Below are 22,333 nucleotides of genomic sequence, written 5' to 3' on the forward strand. Positions count from 1 at the left end.
ATGATAAGCAGATAATTGATTTTTGAGAAATTATACACTATTAATCCGTGAAATAATATGAAAGATGCAAAAAAGTGGTGTCGGAACTACCTTCTCAAGTTGAAAAATTCTTTTCTTATACATTCTTGTATCTTTGAAGATGATTTCTGCATGTCATCCATGTAAAATACACTGTCCAGACTTTCTGATGATTACAATGGCGAGATCTATTGTTATACCCTATCTGTGATGTTCTGGAGACAGGAACCACCTTGGATCAAATTCCATGTGACAGTTGTATTTTGTGTGCAGAACGCATGGAGCATCTTCTATGATTGGAGCATATCTCTCCATTAATCATGTGTGGGCGAAGAAACCCTCTAATGTCAGCCAGAATTTGAGTGAATGGTGCTGCTATACGTCAGCATCGTAACACTACTGGTTAAACGACAGTTTATTTGTGGATCTCGTCAATTTTTTGCTCGTAACTCATCTCATAGAGGGATTACCTCTTCTATGTGGTTGATGCACGTTACTGGCTTCCACATTTTATACAGTTATAATTATAGCTTATACTTATAGTCGCTATCGACTACTCAACGACTCCTCATTCAACAACTTCTTTTACCTGTTCCTTTGCTGCATCACTGATCCGTACAACTTCTTTTCATCTAATCTACATTAATGAGTTGGTGTTTTGAGTATCTCTTCTTTCTTATAAGACATGTAGTCCGCACTTTGGACGTGTTTGGTGACTAAAAATCGTTTTTTCTATGAAGAAAATGGAAAAATAAAGTAATGTTGAAGATTCGGTATAAATATGTTCAGGAGACTGGAAAAATTCCGAATGATTTCTGATGTCTTAGCGAAAACTGTGGAAGTATTCTTATTGCAGTTCGTGTTCAAATTCGCGTTGTCCTAGGTCGTTCCGAGAATGCTCGTACAGGTTTTGCGCCTCGTTGAAAGAAACTACGCCAGACCATGTTCATCCATCAAAGTTCAAAAAACCTTACTTAACTCGGATTTTTGCTTTTTGATTGCCCACATTAGGGTAGTATGTGAGATCCCGTGCGACCCCATAATTCTCCTTATTAGGGGTAGAAAATAGTGCACTAAGATAAAACATTGCTAACCACCTCACTAGAAAGGTGAAATTCTCAGTGAAGGCAACAATTCAACGACAATACTTGACAAGATTATCTTTTTATCTTTTTATTTTTTGCTTCATGCTTTTTATTCGTTTAGTTCTATATGAAATCTTGGCTGATGTCTATATTTTGTCCTTCATTCCTTTTTTCCAGTTAATAGACTATTCGTTAGTATGCGTAACAGGGTGCATCCACGTATTCTCCACGCCCCCCTTCCAGGATAGGATATTCCAGGATAGAAACTTCTTAAAGTTGAAAGAAGTGTAGCTGATAGCTCACAGACGATTGCTGAGGGTGGAGATGATGTTAGATTGAGATTCAAGCTTTCAAAGTGATCTTTTCACTGAATATTTGGCTACTGATGTCAGAAATCTCCATTTCGAATCTGCCTACTACGTCAAAGTTTTGATATTATCCTTTGAAGGTTAATATTTCGAGTTTAGAAAGAGAGATAGAGAAGAAGAGAGGGGACATAGGAAATGATACGGTTACCCACACACAGGCAAGTGACATAATAGATTCGTAACGAGTAACTTCAGCAAGTTACATATATCTAAAGTGTACAGCCATTCTCTTTGTTTCTATGTGGCTGTCGAAATACATTATTCGTGAAAAGATGTTGAATCTTGCGCATATTTGGCGATGTTAAGGATGAAAATTATTCCATATATGTCTTTGTTATCTGTTATTCCACAAAACTAACAAATCCGGAGAAAATCGTGGAAATAATCATCAGTTGACATCTGCGATTCAGGCGATAAGAGTGATTCATACCCTGTTCTCGGAAGAGATATGTTCAGAAATATTTACATAAATTGAAAAAATGGAATGCACTCGCACCCATATGTTTTATCCTATACCTTGTTTTTTCTTTTTTTTCATTTTTTCACTTTTCGGTTTTTTTAAATGAAATTTTATGGGACGAAAACCGCACCTTAGCCTTTTTCAACGATAAAGTATTGCTTGACAAAAGAGATTTTAAAAAGTCGATACACGTTAGTTTTTGTGTTTGGAATTCCAAAATATACAAACTTTACCACTGCAGCGATGATGTTCATATGCTACTGCATCCTCGCTCCACTCCACCTTTTCATTTTTCAAATTGCACACTGTTTCGAACAACGTGAGCAGTCATAGGTTCAGAATTCCATTTCTTCCAAACATTTATCATCTACTTTTTCATTGGCTTTATGCCTGATTTCTCGTGAGAACAGGTTCAGATACGTTCCCTAAAAAGATCTTCGCCGCAGCCAGTAGACTTCTTTCAAAGTAAATGGACCAGTAAATGTGTAGATATGTATAGTATGATATGAAACCGTTCAAAAAATCATCAGCTTATGATTGTTGCGCTGGAATGAGAAGGTTTCATAGTAATTTACAAAATTGAAGCAAATATTTTCGGCAAAAGTACTCTTTCCGAGTAACCTTGTTCTCTCAATGAAATTCTTCACGAAATTTGTGTAAACATACGTGTGGTGAAGTTTTGAAAGCTAAGATAATTCCTGCACCAAAGGATAGAGGATAAAGTGTGTGTCGTTAATAAATCCGCTTGCTCCACCACGTTCACTTCAATTCAGAATCGTTTGAGGCTTACGAACGAGTAACTGGCCTATACAATGACTTGCGGTGGCTAACCGATGTGTCAAGTCAGTGTTTTTATCCTTCCAGACAAGCCTGGTACCAATTTATCGACCCCGGGGGGATGAAAGGCTTGGTGAGCTCTAGGGCGGACTCAAACCTCCGATCGATCGTGCTGACAGCAGAACAGTACTCTTACCAACTGCACTAAATCCGCCCATTCCTCCACATATGTCAATAGAAATGCTGTTACTTTTCTTCAGCAGAATTTAAAGAAGCAAAAATGAAAATAAGTGGAATACTTCATGTTCTTTTCAAATTGAGGTGATCGTCTAGTTCTTGCAAATTCCTTCTCGTGAATCAGAGTTCGGAAGAATCTTCAGTTCCATGTTCTTCTCAGGAGTAAAAAAGATTTTGGAGATAATTGCCACCTATCAGTGTGAAAGTGCGAAGCACCTGAAACACATTCAGAAATTTGACGAATGGGAGCGCTAGAGCTGTCAGTTCATGCAATGACAGGGCTCTTTACATTGGAACGAATGAGACTTCTACTCATGCATTCTCGGATAACGATTCTTGGATTAGTTTCTGTAGTGGGGTGTCCTTACCACATGTAAGCTAGGTTCCTATAAACTAAGTTACGTTATATATTATTTTTGGAGCTTATTTCAAGAAGCGCTACTTTTAAAGTGGTTGCCGCTGCGTATTTTCACCGCGCTTTTAATACTTTAATTATTTTATAGATCTTAATTATGACTAGCACTGAGCAATAGATATCTCTATTGTATTCGTCACCAAGAAGATTTGAACAGTAGATTTTGCATGGATTACGTGTAAAAGAAATTTTTAAAGGGCCAATAAAGTATAAATATTGATATTTCCAGGTTGAGATGTCAGTTTGCACTAGTTTTATTTTATCATATATTTTTTTGAATTAGATAATATATTAAGCAATTTGCTGTGCGTTAATATACTATGAGCTGCGCTGCAAAGAAAAGAATATAAAAGTTCAGTTCCGGGGTTTTCTGCGGTGTATTAATTACTACATGAAATGATCGCATCAACAGCTCTGAATTTCCGCTTGCGAGCGTGATTTTCAGGGGGACATTGCTGCGTTTGCCGTTTGCTATCTCACACATTTATCTCACCTTTTCCGGTCATCCAGGGCTGAACCAGAGATTACCAGATCGTTCCGCCTTTCAACGCTTTCACTGCTGGCACAAATCTACCGCCTAATGCGATTTGTTTCCTTATCCACTTGAGAAAACTGCAGAAAAAAAACTGGTTTTTCCTTCTCTTTCTAATATATACATCTGTTTATGTATTCGCTGAAACAATTTTTCAAATGATGTGCTCTTTTTCTCCCTAAGAATTCAGTAGATTTTGGTTTTTTCTTCTTGTTTCCGCAATTTTTTTGATGATCTCAGATATAATCCCAGTTTTTGTATTCATCGACGTGGTCGTCAGGAACGACGTCCAACTTAGCGAGATCACAACTTCCAATTCCTAGGCTATTCTTGTACGGGAAACCACGGAAGAAGAAGCTGTTCCTAACCAGTCCTCTGCATTCGTCACCTCACTGTCCAACCCTCCTGCGTCTTTGGTTCTCCTGCGATAACAAACGGTGGGCTGCTCCGGATACTTGTTGGTTTGTTGTCCTCGTTTTGACTCGTACTCTTAGAGGAGAAATACTATTCGCCAATGCATCTTATGCTATTAATTTTTCATAGCCTTTCTTTATAGATAACATGCTCCAGTCCTCGTAATGAATCCTTCAAATCAGAAATTGTACAATAAGATTCTTTTACTGCTTCTCTTCCTTCCTTTTCAGTTCACGAATGCGGTTCAAAAGGTTGGTCTTTACTTTTACACTGGGCTTGTGTAATTTTTCTAGTGAACAGCAGTAATTCGATAAGGAACGATATTTTTGAATATTTGTTGTATTTACGGTACCTCGACGAGATCCATTATGTTTTCTTCAAATGTTTTCTTTTAATTTCGTTGCTACTTGAGACTTAAAGCGTCGATTAAGAGCTCGAGAGTTCTGTGCGCGGATTATCTAAGATGCAGGAACGACGAATTAGAAGAGCGATGGAGATGCAATGAAGCAAGCAGACGAGTGGTTGCCGACGTGTGTCGAGTTGAACGTCATCTCAGGTGTAGACCTTTTTTGGTTACAGTAGTAACTGCTGTTACCCGCTTAAGCTGTAACTACCTGTTTAAGCTGTAATTGCTTCAGCCACATGTTCCCCACAGGTTGACAGCTCCCATAATTTACCGGTACCATGATTATGGGTGCTTGAGGAGTCCTGTCGCAAGCTATCATCATAATTCTTCGTTAAATGTTTTCGATAGTTGCTGTGAATGCTGTAGGCGCTAATTTTTTTTCGCAGTTTTTTCTATTTCTTATGTAGTGAAGCACATACTGGTCCAAGCCTTTTCTCATTCGAAGGAAGAAAGTTTAAAATTCTCAAAGTTGCAGTCTAGATCTTACCACAATCGTATGTGAGATCTTCCGACTTTTTTTGGCGTAATTGCGTCAAGCAGCAACTAACTGTTAATTTTTGCGAACCAAGGCACGAATGAGGCATAATCGAATCCCATGGGATCATCCTACAATGTGGTGTTCTACATTTACTTTATTTCTACCAAGTTATGAGAAGCAAAATTTCTCTCAATGTAAAATATTCTCTAAAGTATTTTTACAACCCTTTTTCGTTTTTTTCCTAACAGACTTGCAATATTCCTCTTCCAGAATCTTCCTCAGACTTTAGCCTTTGTAAGTGAAAAAAACAAGAAAATCATTTATGGGACGATCCTAGAAATTTTAGCAGAGAGCCATTTGGAGCTGAATGCCACAATATCTTGGAAGGTGTTGCAAATCAGTAGAGCACGAACGATTAGAAGACATTCAATCCACAATTCTTTTGTTTGGAAGTCTCATACTACAACTTTTGTTGGTTCAGAATCCATACCTTCAATTGCCAATAAGTCCTAAACATAAAAATTCGGCGGTAATGTCGCGAAAATTCAGATCTACAAGGAGGTTCTATGAAAAATCCATAGACATGGAGATCTGGAAATAGTGTAGTGAAAGGAACGATTTTGACTGTGAGTTCTTGAGAAAAATCGAGAAATCGAAGTGAAACCATCCTAGAGTTTACTGAGGTATTCGTATATTTAATAGCACGACTTGAAATTATTGTATTCTTACTTGTCCATGTGTTAGAACTGTCCTTTGCTAATGGAATCTTCTGGAAACGCTATACTATAATTCTGGGCTTTTGCTGCATCGCTTTATGGAACTGGTTCTCTTTATTATCAGCGTTTCCAGTTTCTAGATTGTTCGTTATCCTTCTTTTGGAATACGTCATATATGCCGAATGCTCTTCTGCGATTCGCGCAAATTTCCCGTGTGGCATGGTCGTAATTCAAAAAAGTGAAGTGTTCGCCCACCTTTGGGTATACATAATGTGGTTGGGACGAAGTATGGCCTGATGCAACTGCTCAAGCTTCTGCGCTCGAAATGGCGCCGTGAAGCTGGACGTTGCGATCAAAGGCGGGACCTTCCACTGCTGCAATCGGATTGCAGGGATGAGTATGGCTCCCAATCTCCACTGCGCCACTTCAACTCCGCTCCACTGTGCAGCAGCTTACGCAATAGGCTCCAGGCCGTTTTGATCCGACCGAGGGAGTCCCGAAAAAAAGTGTTATCACACTCATTGATTGTTTATGAAGTGTTCATTAGATGTCACACAATTCCAGCGTATTTCTTCTGTCTTTACTTCAGATTTTCCCAGTTGGTCATAACTCCACTCTGTATAGACTCCAGGATTCGTAAAATTAGAGAGACATCACTAATGGATCCAAGTTTTGTACTACAAGCTTCTTAAGGGAATTTGGCAGATGGAAGTTCTGTCGTATTCTTGTGACTCTACTAAGTGGATCAGTGTGAAGTTCTCTTCAAAGTCGTCCTTGCACTTCTATCGAGTTTTTGCTCGTCAAGTAGCACTTCAACACGCACTTTACTCCTCCAGAACTCAGTCGGCCATTATTTCTCGATCGTTAGCTTTGCTATGAAAATGATATTCGTCGTTCCACAAGCTAAGAAGCCGTGGCGACATCTTTTTTGTGACCCTGTTCTCAATAACCCACAAAGTTATTCGCACAGTCTCGAAGATTATATGGGAAGAAACCCCTTACAGTACGCAAGTATGGCACCTAGTACCTTTAGTATTTCCATAGTTGCTTCAGCAGATTAGCAAAGTATATTCTAGTCCAAACTCTGCTTGTACCTGCTTAATACCAGCCAAAATGAAAAATGGATAATGAAAAAACCAAAAGAAAAATACGCTCAAAGTTAAACTGAAGTCAAATAAATAATGTGCAAAACAGATGGTTTGAATAAACTTTGGATTTTCTGGGGAAAATCTCATTAAGTTTGCCTCGGAATCACAGGTATGTCATCCCATGATCGAATTATCGTTCTTTGTCGCGTCAAAAACAAAGAATGCGCAATTACGATCGCTTTGGGAAAAGAACAACCATGCCTAAGAAGTTCTTCGTGGATTAATTGAGGAAAAGATCCTACGAACGCCATGAAAGCTGCTTCGTCAGGATCTTAGAATCGCCTAGTGTTGAAGCGATAAGTCTTCGTTATCAAAGATACATTTCAATCCCTGCTTTTGCTCTAAATTTGAATCGTGCTACATACTTCTCTTTTTGAGAGGAGATATGCGTGGGTGTGGCTAAACTGATGTATCTAGATTGCTGAGTTATCGGAACAAGAACCAAAAAACACTCGTGTTACAGCACAAAATTTCATACGGGGTGAATAGATCGAGTGCGCCATTTACAAGGCACATGCTCAGTCAAAATGTAATCCATCTATTTAGAACGACTTTGAGATGAAGGAAAACATTCTCTTGTTCGTTTGTTAAAGTAAGACTTGAATTCGATAAATGCAAGCGCTAGTTTTATCGCTGTCAATTCTGTAAAAACCCATCATAAAGAACAAAAGATAAAGTGTCTTGCGTTGACCAATCCGTTTGGGATGCCAACGCATCCACTTCAATTCAGAACCGTTTGGGGTTTATGATTTTATATGATTGCATGTCTACCCTACACAATTACTTGCGGAGCCTCATCAATGTATCAACTCAGTGTTTTTATCCACCAAAAAAATCTGGTACCAATCTACTCACTACTCTTGGGTTTGGATGGTTCTGAGGCGGTTTCGAACCATTGGGCGGCAATGCAGTCACAGCGGAACCTCTTATCGATTGCTCTACACCCGTACCAAAACACACCACAATTGTAAATTTTTCTAGCGGAGCTCGGAAGTGAAACCTCCGAAACGCAGCAGCATGGTAGACGAGCTTGTATTTGTACATACATTTGTGTATCAAATGAACGGCAAAGCGCAGAAGAAGAACTGCTTGAGTTAAATGTTTGTAAAGTGTGATTTCAAAGCAATTTTCACTCCCATTCTCAACTGAGTAGGAGTTTTGGTATAATGATAGCGCTTTTAATATTTGATTGCAGTGCATCGCCACTTTTATAGCGCTACAAAATCTAGACCTACCGGTGCCCCTGTTTAGACTTCTGACTAAAAAGAACAAAACTAGCTCAGGCTTTTCTAGACTTTTAGAAAGGGTTAAATAGCTCATATAATACAAGTTACTTTTTGTTTGTTTCAGTAGTTGTTCCTCAATTATTATTGCACGCGAATAACTGTTGTAAATAATGTAATCAATGAAATTCAGAGTTGCTCACTATGCATCTATAACAAGCACCATATATTCGCTGTTACAGATTAACTTCCCATTCTTTTTTCTATAAAAAAAACAGGACTTGTTTTTTTGAGTGGATGTGTTTACATTGCAGTCCTTGTCTGGTTTGACTTTTTTTTCTACTTTTTGGAGGTCCTAAACGCAGTTGCGCAGCCAAACGTCTTCACTCGTTTTTTAATTTAGTCTACTAAGTAAGCAAGTCACTTTTGAACACAAATTCATCGTACCATTACGCTTTTTTGGTTTCAGGTCGATCAAGAGACTAACGTTGAAGAGGGAGAGGAACTTCGCTGTGTGCGTAGCTGAAACTGCATCAGAACTTGACGCTTTCAGTGAATTCCCGCTGGTAATCGATACTAGGACATCATTCGAACAACAAAGAAAAAATTACATCCAGGCATCTTGCGAGGACATTACGCGAGAATCTTATAGTCGTAACGATTCGCAGTGCGATTTTCACGATGATCCATATGTTAGCCGTTGTGCTGCTCTTAAGCGCTGTTGCATAGCTGTTTCAAGGTCCTTGATTATCAGCTCATCCTATAAACTTCTTCTTTCCAAAATTGATTTCCATTTAGCTGCGAGAAGCGTGTACAGTACGCAGCGATGTCCTCGATGGTGTCCATGCAGAGAACAGCAGCCGAGACACTTCTTAAAGCTTGCCGCTCAGATATGAACGCCGTCGTCGTGGCTAACGTCACCAAGTAGGCTACAAATGCTGCAAGGCAGTCTTGAAATCATTCTAATACAGCAATCGCTTCAGAAGTGATCAAATCATGGCGGCAACTGCTGTTAATGCGGCTTCGGCTGCACTGGAACTTATCTCAGCATTAGATTCTGGATTCTACTCTGCTTCTCAAAGTCAAATTCAGGTAGGAATGCAGTGGTTGGTTTATGATTGTCATAATAATTTACGATCCACTTCCATGTTCTTGTTCTCTTAAATGAAATTAATTGTGGAAACAGCAGTCCGATTGGTGCCCCTTAACTACCCACTTCTCGACTAGTATGGACTCCTGTTATTAGGGCCAAATTCATCTCTGACAAAGACGCGAAATTTGTAACATTAGGTAAAAGTGGAATAAATCTATCCTCTGTAATAATTAAGCTTAAAAACATCATACCACGAATCTGGGGTGGTACGGATTTCAGGTTTAGTATCTGTATCCGGGTCGTAGATTTTGGAGACCGGGGTGGTTCCGCTCATCTTTCCCTGAATCACTGCAAGTAGCCGGCCCCTGAATGCTGTTTTGTACGATGCCTCCTTTTGCAGCGCGCCACCTTTGCACGCGTAACGTGCCTTACTGCCTATCGGGGCAGTCCGAATTGATTTTCGACGAATCGCAGGGCGAATGCGGCGCAAGGGGTGGAGCGTTGAATAGATGGCATCGTACAAAACAGCATTCTGGAGGCGGGTGTTTGCAGTGATGCAGGGAGAGATGAGCGGAATTCCCCGTCTCCATAATATACGACCTTGTATACGGATACTCCATCTGAAATCCGCACCACCTCAGATTCGTGGTACGTGCAGCATTACTCTGACTTGTGGAGACCAACCGATGTATCAAGTCAACGCTTTTATCTTTCAAGACAAATCTTACCCCAATTTTCGACATAAAAGGTATGAAAAATGTCAAAGGATAGAGGATGGTTCAATTCGTGTCGATGGCACCGAATTAAACAAGGTGAACTGTTTCAAGTACCTTGGATCCCAAGTGACTTCCACAGGCGACATTGATCAAGAAGGTAGAGCACGTGTTAATGCGGCATGGATGAAATGGAAAATGGCAACAGGCGTACTGTGCGGCAAGAAAGTCCCTGTTCGACTGAAGTCGAAGATCTACAGGACGTCGTTGTGCGTCCTGTTGCCCTTTACGGATGCGAGTGCTGGCCGACGACGAAAGCCTTGGAAAGAATGTTGCACGTTATTGAGGTGCGGATGTTAAGGTGGACGATATATGTAACGGTAAAAGAGAAAGTATCCAACGACACTGTGCGCTCCATCTTCGGCGTCGTCCCGATAACTGAGAAGATGAAGGAGGTCCGACTGAGATGGTTCGGTCACGTCTTGCAGCGAGAGGAAGATTCTGTTGCCAAAACCACACTGAAGCTCGACGTTTCAGGAGTGAGGCCGCGTGGGAGGCCGAAGATTCGCTGGTTAGACCGTGTGAAGCTGGATATGATAGATGCGCGTTTATGTGCGACTAATGCAATGGATAGAACCAAATGGAAGACAAGAAGCAGAAAGGCGGACCCTGCAACAACGTGGGACAAACGCTAGGAAGAAGAAGAAGAAGGTATGAAAAACGTCCTTGGCATTTGGACGGTTTCAAACCATCGAATGTATGGTAACAACAGATCTGTTACCAGCTGCGCTGCACCCGAACCGGAACCGGATAACGAAGCTACTCTAGAAACAGACGTATGAAGTTTACAAACATATATCGGTAACCATGTTGACTACATTGGTTACATCTACATCTAAATCTTCAACTCCTTTCATTTCTATTTTGAAAATCCATAAAGTTTAAGCAGTTTAAGTTCTCTTTGCTGCGTGTTATTTACGAGGTATTTTAGCGCATTATCCTGGACCGAGTCATTAAACATCGCGAAGTAACAACGCATGACGAGCAAGCTGGCTTTCGTCCTGGCCGATCTACGATTGACCAGGTGTTCATCGTCAGGAGCGTGATCGAAATCTGCCAGCGGTATTCGAAGCCAATACAACTAGCGTTTCTGGACTTTGAAGCCGCGTTCGACTCTCTTCACCGAGCCCGTCATCTCAACGCGCTCCGCGCCCGATGGAGTACAAGGAAAGTTCGTTCGCTTGCTTGATGACATGAAACAACGAATAACTGCTGCAGTTCGAACACTAGCCGGATGTACAACACCGTTCGAAGTTGTAACTGGAGTAAGACAAGGGGCAGTGACAGGATCCTTCCTGTTCAATTTCGCCATTGACGACATTATGCGAAGAACGGTCGACCAGTGTCCTGCCGACATCATCTTAGCACCATCAGAGAGCCCCTTGACTGATCTCGAGTACGCCGACGTTCTTATATTCACGGAACGCAGTACGAAACTTCAACATGTTGTCAAACTTGTATCGAAGCCGGCTGATAAATGCAAGCAGATGTGGATCTCTTCGAGACCTCGAACGGGAATCAGGGTGGACGGACAACCGATAGAGCTCGTCGATGAGTTTTGATACCTGGCACGTACGCTGAAGAACAACGACAACAGTATTCAGCAAAGATGCGCCAAGGTCATTTCTGCATTTAACTTTTTATAATGCCTGTGGTTGACCCCCATCACCAACGAAGTCAAGCTGCGAGTCTACCTATCCGCTATTCGCCCCATCATGATGTACGGATCGGAGACTTGGGCAGCACCATCGACGGTTATGGAGAGGCTTGATTGCACGGAAAGAAAGCTGCTTAGACGGCTACTTGGCTAATTTTAGCCTAGGGTATGCCACAATGAAGATTTTTACGCAGAAATTGATGTGGTATACCGGTGAATGAGACGTTGAAGATATCAACATCTTGCACCGCCCTCGAAAGTGGCTAAAGTAAATCGTCTTCGCTTCTCTGGTCATTTATTAAGGAGACCGGCAGATCTCCTTGTTCAACGAGTTCTCAGGATTTTGTCTGGTTTGAGCTGGAAGAAGCCACCTGGCCGAAGACGGAAGTTCTGGACTTAGGTGGTGAAAGAGGACCTGAGGGAACTCGGCGTGGATAGGAAGTTCAGGCGAGACGTAAAGTTTCGCAGAATATGGAATAGCGACGAATGGATTGATTCTGTGCGAGCTCTCGCAGAAGATCGAGAAGGTTGGGCAGAGCTGTGTTCAAGGACGGCACACCTCGGCGAAGATGCGGGTAATCGCGTCAAGCGATGACATCAGCCCGCCGATTAAGTCAATAAGTCATTAGTAGTGGCAATCAGACTCGTATACGCGCCCGCTATTCTGAGTAAAATACAATAAAAATCTCAAAGTTCTATTTTTTTATTTTTGGCCTATTTCATTCATTTATTTAAATTAAATTGGTCAACGTGGATAGGGAAGAAGCATTAATGTGTGTGATGCCGAAGCAAGATGCAAGCGAAAATCATTGATACTAGCAAAAAATAGCAAAAGACTGTGTGAGCCATCTAACCACATCCAAAAATTATTATATCATATAATTTACAACTCGAATCTCACTTCGTTTTATAGCTTTTTGTTAGGATCATATAATCTTATTCGAAATCTCTAAACCTTATAGATACTTACTTTGTACACGACTCAAGAATCATGTGATTTTAGGCTCACGATAGACATACTTTGGAAAGCAAACCTTTGAAGACAACAAGAAGACATCCTGATATTCCTGCAACTCCATTATTACCGCTGTCACAGAATTCAACGTTACTACAGCGAATTGATTCCATGTCGCAGAGAACAACGGAGTTAACCGCAAATTCCAATCCACCAAATTTATACCGTAGTCGCTCATACTTACTTTCCAAGCAGCGCTTGAACGGAACTACCGATAATCTTGGCAGATCACGTGCGTATGGATTCCCAGTGAGTTTTAAGATGCTTTTCACCGGTCCCTACCCAGCTCTCTGATTGTCTTTCCTTATTTTCTGCAGACGAAGCAACCCGCTTCTTTTGGAGCCTCTAGTCGTTTAATTGAAGCCGTAGACAGCGAAACAATGAGGAGACCAAAGTCTTCGCTATGTTAGTGATTTACTCAGATCAACAACCATAGATTTTCTTAATACTTCCTATTTTTAGTGCAAGACGGTACGGCAACAGTAAACAAGAAAATGCGAAATCGTGGATCCCTCTTCTCTAAGCATGGACTGCTGGGAAATGCGGACAAAAGCGATAGTTCCAAATCTTCCGTCCAACCATCCTATAATGTCGATGTCATTATCGAAAGGGAAACACACATTCCTATAGATGTGATCATTGACAGATCTCAGAATCCTTCCCCATTTTCACCACACTTCGCAGAGGACTTCGCAAGTTAGTTTTCATTATTTTCTTCATGTCTCAGTTCGACAACAAATCCAAGAGGTAGAGAAACCACTGCAGCTTTCAAAATGAATGTCCTTTTTGGCGAAAAAAAAACTTCTTTCATTCGAAGCCGCATTAGAAAAAGGAAAAGGAAGGGAAAAGAGTAAAGGTGATAAAAAAAATGCACTAAAAATAGGAAGTATCAGGAAAATCAATACAATATGGTTGTTGATCTGAGTAAATCACTAAGAAAAAGAAAGGAAAAGAGTAAACCGCTCCTTTTTGTCTCAGTCATTGACGGCTCGACAAGATTCAAATATTGTGGCCAAAAACATGGTCGATGTCGTCCTACAGTAGAGATGTAATCAAGAATACAATTCATTAACACTCACTTACATTGAATAACCCTAAGGGGAACGACCTCTCTAACTTCTTTTTTTTCTCGAAAAAAATGCTTTAGGTTAAGCCATACAACAACGTCTAAATAGATGGTTCTTTGAAGGCAGCACTCGCGATAAAAATTGTAGTCTATTTTCTCTTATTAATCTTCGCCAAGGATTCGTAAGTAACCGATTCTTAAGACGAAACATCACAGAAAGATTAGACTGATGAAATAAACTTCAGTTTCTTTCTCTCACATGACGTTTGCCGAGAAATAAGGGAGCTGAACAGAGTGTAGCTAACGAAATATCTCTATCAACTCGTTTTCAGCTGACAGTCATTGCAATGGAAGAAAATCAACATCATTTTGCAACCGGATTACTGGTTAAGGAGCGAGTAGCTGGGCGTTTACTTTGGGAAATGTGCATCTTTCGATACTGCAGAAAGAGGAGATAAGAAAGGGAAAAGCCGCTTGAGTGATGCCATTGAAGACCTAATATCAGTTGCCAACGGGTTGTTCTTTTTTGCTGAGAAGAATTCACTGTAGACGTTTTACTTACAAACTTCAGAGTTAAGTTTTACCAGGGTACTTAAAATTCCTGGATAAAGAAAGCCCTCTGATCATAGTGAATCAGGTGTTGGAAAAAAGTGAGAGTTCCTTGGTCGATTGCTACTAAGAATCTGTTCAGAAGGACCTGCACTGCAGCCGCTAAAGAGCGCCGAATCGGAAACAACGTTGCCAACAACTATTTCAACGCTTCCACCTTTGGGATCTTCCTCTCCATCTCTGGGAACATTGAACCCTTTACCTCCTGCCATCTCGCAAAAAAGACCCACTATAAGAAGGCCGTGGTCGAATCGGTACAAGTGGATAAAGCGTGGCAGAAAAATTTGGAAAGGAAGTTCTTTGCCTAAGGTATGTTACAAAACCGTATTTCAGCAGAGAGGGATTGCGGTGCAAAGGAATTAGCGCATTAGGGTGCCCATTCCGTGAGCTCAGGAATGAACCACTGCAGGGGTTAATTAACCTTAATCTAAGCAATTTTTAAAAATAATGTACAGTTTAGAGAAAGCCCTGTTGTTATTGTTGTCACAGCGCGAGTGTATCGCAGTCAGTAATTGACCCGGGCCATTTAACCAACCAAGTCTCTAGCGCTTCTGGGTCAATAAATTGGTAACAGAATTGTTTGGGAGGTTTAAAAAAACTGGCTTCATTTATCAGCTAAGCCCTGCAATTAATTGCATAATACTGCACCCACTTTTACAATTATGAATTCGACTCGAAAGCGTAGGCACATTTCAACTGAACAACGCCGAACACTTCACTCTTAGTCCTCTAGTTCTTGACAAAAAACAGGTAAAAGTTTATTGACCCCTGTAGTGTATCAGACTCTTTAGCCTTGTTTGCGATCTCTTTGAACCAATCAGCAAATCTGGATTTTTTCGTGCGATTTTCATATCTGACAAATCGTGGGATCTTGAGAAACGCGGTAGAAGATGGTGGCGTATACTGCGACCATCCATATACTGTATATTTGGACTATTTTTTTGTAACGATGCGAGATAAACTGACGTTATGCAAGGTGGCAAACAAAAAATTCTTATTTCACAATCACTTACGCCCCCTACAACATTAAGATTAAGAAGATTACTTTTACATGAACTTTTTTGTTTGTAATCTTGACAAAAAAAATGTCGAAATAAGCTTATTTCACCCTATATAATGTTTCTACCATTTAATTAATTTAGATTTAATCTATTAAACCATTTTTTTTGTGCTCTGAGAGTGGGCCGTCGATGCAGCCTAAAGGCAAAAGACAATGAAATGGACAATGTTGAGATTTCTACACAAATTGATGGGGCAGGGGTCGTGGATCACAAGCATAAGCGTGACTACGCTCATTTGTTCTGGACAGGAAGGCAAATGAGCGTAGTCACGCTCAATTGCTCTTTGTTGTCAAGAAAAAAACGTCGTGGTAAAGTCTTTAGCGATCGAATTTTCCTGGGAGATACCAAGTAACCTGCGCGCCGTTTTTCATGGCGATTAGGAGTAAATAGACGTTGTCGCTACCACTCTCGCGACCTACACTAAATTCTATCGATCCTTTACTTGGAGAAATAGCAACTTTACAATTACGTGGTCTACTGCCTTCAGGGATATAGTTAAGGTCGACTCCACATATCAATGGTTTTTGCTGCTTAAAGGCATCACCCCACGAATCTGAGCTGGTGCAGATTTCAGGTGGAGTATTCGTATACAAGATGGAAGACTAAGGAGAGGGAGGTGATTCCGTCCATTTCTTGCTAATTGCCGTAAAAAACGGCCCGGAAGATGCGGCGCCGCACAAGACTGGCGCGCTCCAATCGAACTTCTTGTACGAAATGGTGCGCCAAAACGAATGAAGCAGTATCTTCCAGGCCGTTTTTTACGGCAATTAGGAAGAAATGGACGGAATCACTCCCCTCTCCGTAGTCTCCCATCCTGTATACGAATACTCCACCTAAAATCTGCACCACCTTAGATTCGTGGGGTGATGCCTTTAAACTAGATTTTTGTACTAGACCACACTTTTGGAACCACTTTTGAAAGTCTTCGATTCCACACATTCATCATCAAATGAATCCAAGAAGAAAAAAGGATAGCAACGATGACTATGATTTGTATATGTATGTACTGCTGTTTTTAAAAGGTCGTTGTGCAGTATTGTAAAGAACCCCGATACTTCGCATTCGTTCCAATTCCATGGCGTCCACGGTTGAATTGGTAAAAATATCCATGTTTGAGATGAGAGGAACTTTTCCGCAATCGCAAGCGGTATTCCCCTACTTTGAATTTTTCTTTCGCGCAAGTAAAGGAAAAAAGCGAAGGATCCGTTGCACCTTTCATGCTCATGGCTAATCGTCTGTTTTCCTCTCGTGGATGTGGCTAATCGTCTATTTTCTTATACACTTTGATACTTTTAGTCTGGGAGTTTGAATGTGAGACAGAAGCTTCGTAAGAAACACGGAATAACGAAACGTCGGAGAGTCACGCGAACTAGAGTCCGACCAATCGGAGATTTTTCCGCAAAATTTCCAAACGACACGGACACGTTAACTGACATTGCCGTTCCCATGCAGAATCGTCTCACTAATAGTAAAAAACAGTAAGGGAAATGCTCTATTTATATGTGTTTTCATGTAGTTATCTATATGTAGTCATGCTTAAAAGTCATGAACATTTATTTAGACTCTTAGACTCTTTGAATGAGTTTAATCGAGAATTGATGGCTCTTGGCCGAAACATTAGCAATAATTCGAGGAATGCTAAGCCACTCGCGCGCGTTTTCACCCCACAGCACAGGTGAACCGCGAGTTCTGGCTGAAAATAACCTAATCAAATCCGAAAATTTTTTTCCAGAGCATCGCTCAAGACCGAAGAAGATGCTATCTATGAGGATATTCTTGAACAGGAAAGAAAAGCATTAATTGCGAGGAACATCATTGTTCCACCAGAGGATTTCGACGACGTTTGGGATCCTCCAACGGCTTCCACGACCGCGTCGACACCATCGTTTTTCTTGAACGACAAACAAAGTACAGTTGTGACATCCACGTTCAGCTCAGGTAGAGTGGACCTAATTTTTTGTGCTGCGTGCAGATGTGGGCCTCTTTTACAGGATTTCCTCTTAGATATAGGTTAATTCTAGGTTTCTTTGTTTGCCTTGTTGTGATAAGCATTTTTTTTATTTTCGAAATTTTCAATCCCACGTTGATCGCGCTATAACTGTTGAAGAGATGAAGTGAACTTCATAAATGAAACTGAACAATTTTATCCTTCACTCTATTGCCAACGTGGTTTAACAGCAAATATTTAGAACACAATTAATTAATTAATTCAAATTAATCAGATTAGTTACGGCTTGCCAATTCAAAACTTCTCATATGTTTAAGGCAAAACACGCCCTCACAAGCGGAAAATAAGAAAAAGAATGAGAAAAGTTCTCATTAGTACACCTATTCGAACAACTCCTTCGCCAACAACCAGGTAAGTAAACGCCAAACCAATTTTGAACGAATTCTCAGAATGATAACAGTACGAGTGAGAAATTGCAGGGATGCTGCGTCTTTGCTGACTTCGACCGATGATCCGCTTGATGGACCAATCGTCGAAACATCGTTGAGCAACCAAGAAGGCTCTAAATTAGCCGTAAAAAAAGAGGAACTAGAGCAGGTCATCGATGGCAAACACGAAACATTGGTGGTGTTTGAAAGCGTACGTTTCAGGAAGGATCACGCTCGAAATCCTCCTTAACTTCGTCACAATTTTTTGAGGCAGGAAATGATTTGAAAAAAAAAAAGTTTTTAGGTTGCTACTTCTGAACCTCTTGGTCCAAAGCTCAACTGGAACTTTGATTTTAAGGTGCCGAGTGAGGTAGGAACTGGTTCAGAAGAATTTGTTTCTCAGAGGGATTCACTGAATACTTTCTCCTTTACGGCCTTGGCATCTCATTTACTAATCGACCGCTTATCGTAACTATCTAATCTATCTTCCGATGCGCATGGGTGGAATATTTTATTTTCTACGACATTCTTTTCATTTTTGAATCGAGCAGCATTTCTCTCCTTCACGTAGACGTCCCATCGATTCATTCCCAGTTGCCGAAGTTTGAAGGTGAATACTTGCAGGACCCACTCTTCGCTCCCTCCTTTTCCACCGTGCCATTACCAACAGAGGACAGCTTCGAAGCCACCACCACTGAGACGATTGACATTAGCGCAAAATCAGTGACGGACTTCTCTGCCTCTTCATCTAGGCCTACCAACCCGCCGATGCAATTAGGATCCGTAGATCAAACAGCTACCATCATTCCCACACTGAGGCATGCGGACTGGACCGCGCCACCAAATGACAACAAGTTCAGTGCGGGGATCATTCCTTTAATTGAGATGAACAGTGTTTTCGAAGGCCCTTTTATGGTACTGGACAAGCAGGCTGACAACTCCGAATCTAGTGGGGTTGGCGAAATGCAAACGGTGAGTTATACTAGCCGTGCAACCTTACTGAGAGTTTTTTTTTCTCCAAATGATAATAGAACACATAGATGGAGCAACTATTGCATTAATCTAACGCAGATAATGTATTTCTTCCTAAAATATAAAATTTAGACGGTGTCACCTTCAATCACCACTACACCACAGTTGGTCGCTCAGTTGTTGTCACGGGAAAAGAAGGTGCAGGCTAGAGGAACGAAGCTCACCGAAACAGAGTCAGATTGCATTTCTTACTATTGGAAGTGTAATAGACATCTAAAGAAATTTTCTTTTACGGATTTTTCTGAATACATGTTTGTCGAATATTTCAGGGAACCATTAGAGATATCAATGCCCAACGGCGATTCCTCCAGTAGTGAAAACCAGGCTATTTCTGTCCTAAAGTTACCTGAGACGGTAAGTCGACATGCCACTGCTACCTACTATTTTCCAAACCTTTCAAACAAGACAATCTGAGTATTTTTTTGCTCAGAGTTCTGCCGGTTTTCAAACTTAGTTATATTGTCGGGTTAGAAGGAAATGAAGCACGGTACAGTTGCATAAGCTGCTGCGCTCGAAGCGGTGCGGTAGAGCGTAGCAGTTAGAACCTAAAGAGAATCCTTACTGACACAATTTCTTGCTGTAGTTCGTGACGGCCCTACCTCGATTCCAACCGCTACCTCCATCGCACCGCATTGAGCGTAGCCTGCAAATTCTCTCTTCTCTTATCCAAGCTTCAGTTACTTGTGAGAAGGAAAACTCCGTGACGGGACCTAGTATTTATTAGTAATCTAGTAAGCTATATGGTATCATTCTGAGGAATTGCGTTGAAAATTTTTTGATGGAAGCGTTATAGGAAATTTTCGCCTAATACAATTTGTTGTTAAATAACTACGTAGCCCTCTTGACGTTTATACTTTATAGATAAATACGTTACAGGAGCATTACTGCCTTTTTAAGATGCTTTCAACAATCGTCTGTCATTTTTTATCATTTACATTTCTTGCTGCTCTTTTGCTCTGTTTTTCACCAGTTTCAAAGAGTTTCAGAACGTATGAAGAGTTGTGAAGCAGTACTGATCACTCAAAACATGGTGTGACTCCTGTAAGATAATAAAGAAATGAACTCGCTCGCTATGCGGAACACATTTTTTTACCCTCATTCAAATCGCAACCTTTTAATTAACTCAGATTTCTCGCAGCCCTTAATATTTCTAGACCTTGAGACTCTCACATTGTGAAGTGTACTCGCTATGTTTGGACGAGATGTCGCGTCAAGAAGCTGAATGTCAAAACGAGGATAAGAAAGCAGGGCGTATGATGCCAAATTTTCTTAAGAGAAGAAGAGGTCTTTGCAGTAGGAGGCTGGTCTCCACCTATCAGGTCGGATTTTCAATTTTTCCACAGGTCATCTTGTTCCTCAATTTAGTAATGTAATTTTGACGAGGTTAGAATGTTGCTTATTCAGAACATCGACGTGGAATCAAAAAATCTCGAAGAATCTTATGGTAGCTGCATTAGGAGTCGGCTCGGTCAGAAAATCACTGAGGTAATGTTTATGATGTGAGAACAGTGAGAAACAAAAGATGTTATTCGTATTCAGGTTGAACCATCAAAGTGCAGTGCTAACTCACTTCCTTCTAAACTGGGATCAGAACCATGTCACAGTAAGGTTCATGTGATAAAGAATCACTGTGCCAAGTTGGCGCAATGCTGTCCAGACGCAGAAGTGTAAGCCAGGCTGCTTTGTAGGAGGAAAAATTTTCAACATAATCTTTCTTCAATACAGGTGTAGGAATGAAGTGAACCGCTCGGAGGCAGCCCGCGCTCTTCGGAGACGAAAGGAATCACTTGCTCTAGCAACGTCTAGATGCCAAATTTGGAGCTATAGAGATTATCGCAAACGAGTCAAACAGAGAATGCAACGCCGTGCAATAGTGCACTGAATCATTCGTCTATTTCACTTTAATTATGTCTAATCTTCTCGACTTTGACATTTTGAATTATCGGGTACCTGTGTCTCTTCCACTACTTTCGAATTTTTTGTTGAATATTGGATGCAGCGGTTTCTTAGCTAGCTTCTGTATTAATTTATGTAGTGCACTGTAGAAGTGTTAATAATAGTTGCTAGCCTTGGAGGCTCATTGTTTCGCACTACATGCAATACATTTTATGCAGATGTCAAATTTGTGGCTTTATGGTGAAAACTGATGGAAATGCTGATTCCAACATACACCGACTGGCTTGGCTTGATCCTTGTCTGTTATGAAGGGAAAGAGAATAACTTGAGAATCATTTTTGAGGAGGAAAACAAGACGACTTAAGAATCATTCAAGATCAGTATAAATGTTGTCTTTTATCATTTTTGGGAATATTACAATATTTACAGAGTGTAGATAGATCTTACCTGTTGTTTTTCACGCTAAAGACATTTATCCAGCAATTGTGCTCTGAATCAGAACCGTACTCCAAACCTCTCTATCCGATTTGTGACGAATGCAGTTCGTGATTAAACCATCCAAAGTACAGTCGGTAGTGCTTGTTTCCTGCATGAAATCCTCACTACTTTGCAGATACTTCTAGCGCCTTCTGGCTTTTTTTTTGGCAGCAGTGAAGTTTTATTTTCTCCTTTCGTACAATACAATACAATACTTAACTGGTAATTTGGAATTCTAGCAGATAAATCTTCCAGCAACTTATGCTGCTGCCATTTCATTAAGTTGGACAATCTGCATTATACGCACATTGCTTGCAAGTACCAGACTGCTTTTTCTTTTTTCAAACGTTCTCTTTCAAAGGACATCAGAGGTTTTCCCAATATAGTTTTTTTGCATGTATTTTTGAATTTGAAGAAAGCTCACTTCTCTTTGATTTGAACTGAGGACTTTATTACCATAGCCAAGTGAAAGGGATTTTTCTAAAGTAGTCATCCGATTATTCAGAATAATATTCTAGCGCTGCCCGACACATCTGAAGCGTTTTCAGAAAATCTTCACATTACATAGGTGTCTTCATTGCTTCTTCATAGTGGAACACACAGAGATATGATCTTTCAATAACACGGCTAGCGCGCGTTCCAACAGACTACAAAGTTCGATTTCTGAGCCTAACAAAATCACTACGATCGCAGTAGATCCGCGACGCTAGCGTTGTCGGACACATTTGATGGCGTTTTTGGTCATTCTCCTTTTTTGAAATTGTAGCGTCGCAAGCTGACCAACTTCGTACCTTTGCTAGCCAATCTAACAACGCCATTCATATGGTACAACTCCCATTGCCTTCATTAATGCACCTCAATTTCTTTCGTCTATTTGGATTTTGAAGACTTTAGTAAAGAGGCTACAAATTCTGCACTTTCTGGGCTTGGATACCACGTCCATCCTTGCAGAGCTCAAACTTAACAATTAACTTTCAGAGTAGTGTACAAACATAATAACG

The 22,333-nt window shown here is 40.7% G+C and overlaps 1 protein-coding gene across 1 annotated transcript; it reads left to right on the forward strand.

Annotated features, from left to right (window-relative positions):
- Nucleotides 1-4,470: 4,470 nt before the first annotated feature.
- Nucleotides 4,471-20,841, forward strand: RB195_019680 (uncharacterized protein; the record flags this gene model as incomplete). Its single annotated transcript, XM_064187647.1, has 23 exons — nucleotides 4,471-4,557; nucleotides 4,738-4,862; nucleotides 8,747-8,843; nucleotides 8,895-9,016; nucleotides 9,076-9,201; nucleotides 9,261-9,369; nucleotides 12,804-13,064; nucleotides 13,133-13,220; nucleotides 13,278-13,511; nucleotides 14,573-14,799; nucleotides 16,848-17,029; nucleotides 17,113-17,226; nucleotides 17,284-17,489; nucleotides 17,817-17,910; nucleotides 17,979-18,138; nucleotides 18,232-18,297; nucleotides 18,552-18,899; nucleotides 19,032-19,132; nucleotides 19,229-19,313; nucleotides 20,114-20,278; nucleotides 20,364-20,444; nucleotides 20,499-20,626; nucleotides 20,685-20,841. The coding sequence occupies 23 exons, from the start codon at nucleotides 4,471-4,473 to the stop codon at nucleotides 20,839-20,841; spliced, it is 3,363 nt and encodes a 1,120-aa protein (XP_064043528.1).
- Nucleotides 20,842-22,333: the final 1,492 nt, after the last annotated feature.

Source organism: Necator americanus, chromosome II (assembly GCF_031761385.1).
Source record: "Necator americanus strain Aroian chromosome II, whole genome shotgun sequence".
Lineage (NCBI taxonomy): Eukaryota > Metazoa > Nematoda > Chromadorea > Rhabditida > Ancylostomatidae > Necator > Necator americanus.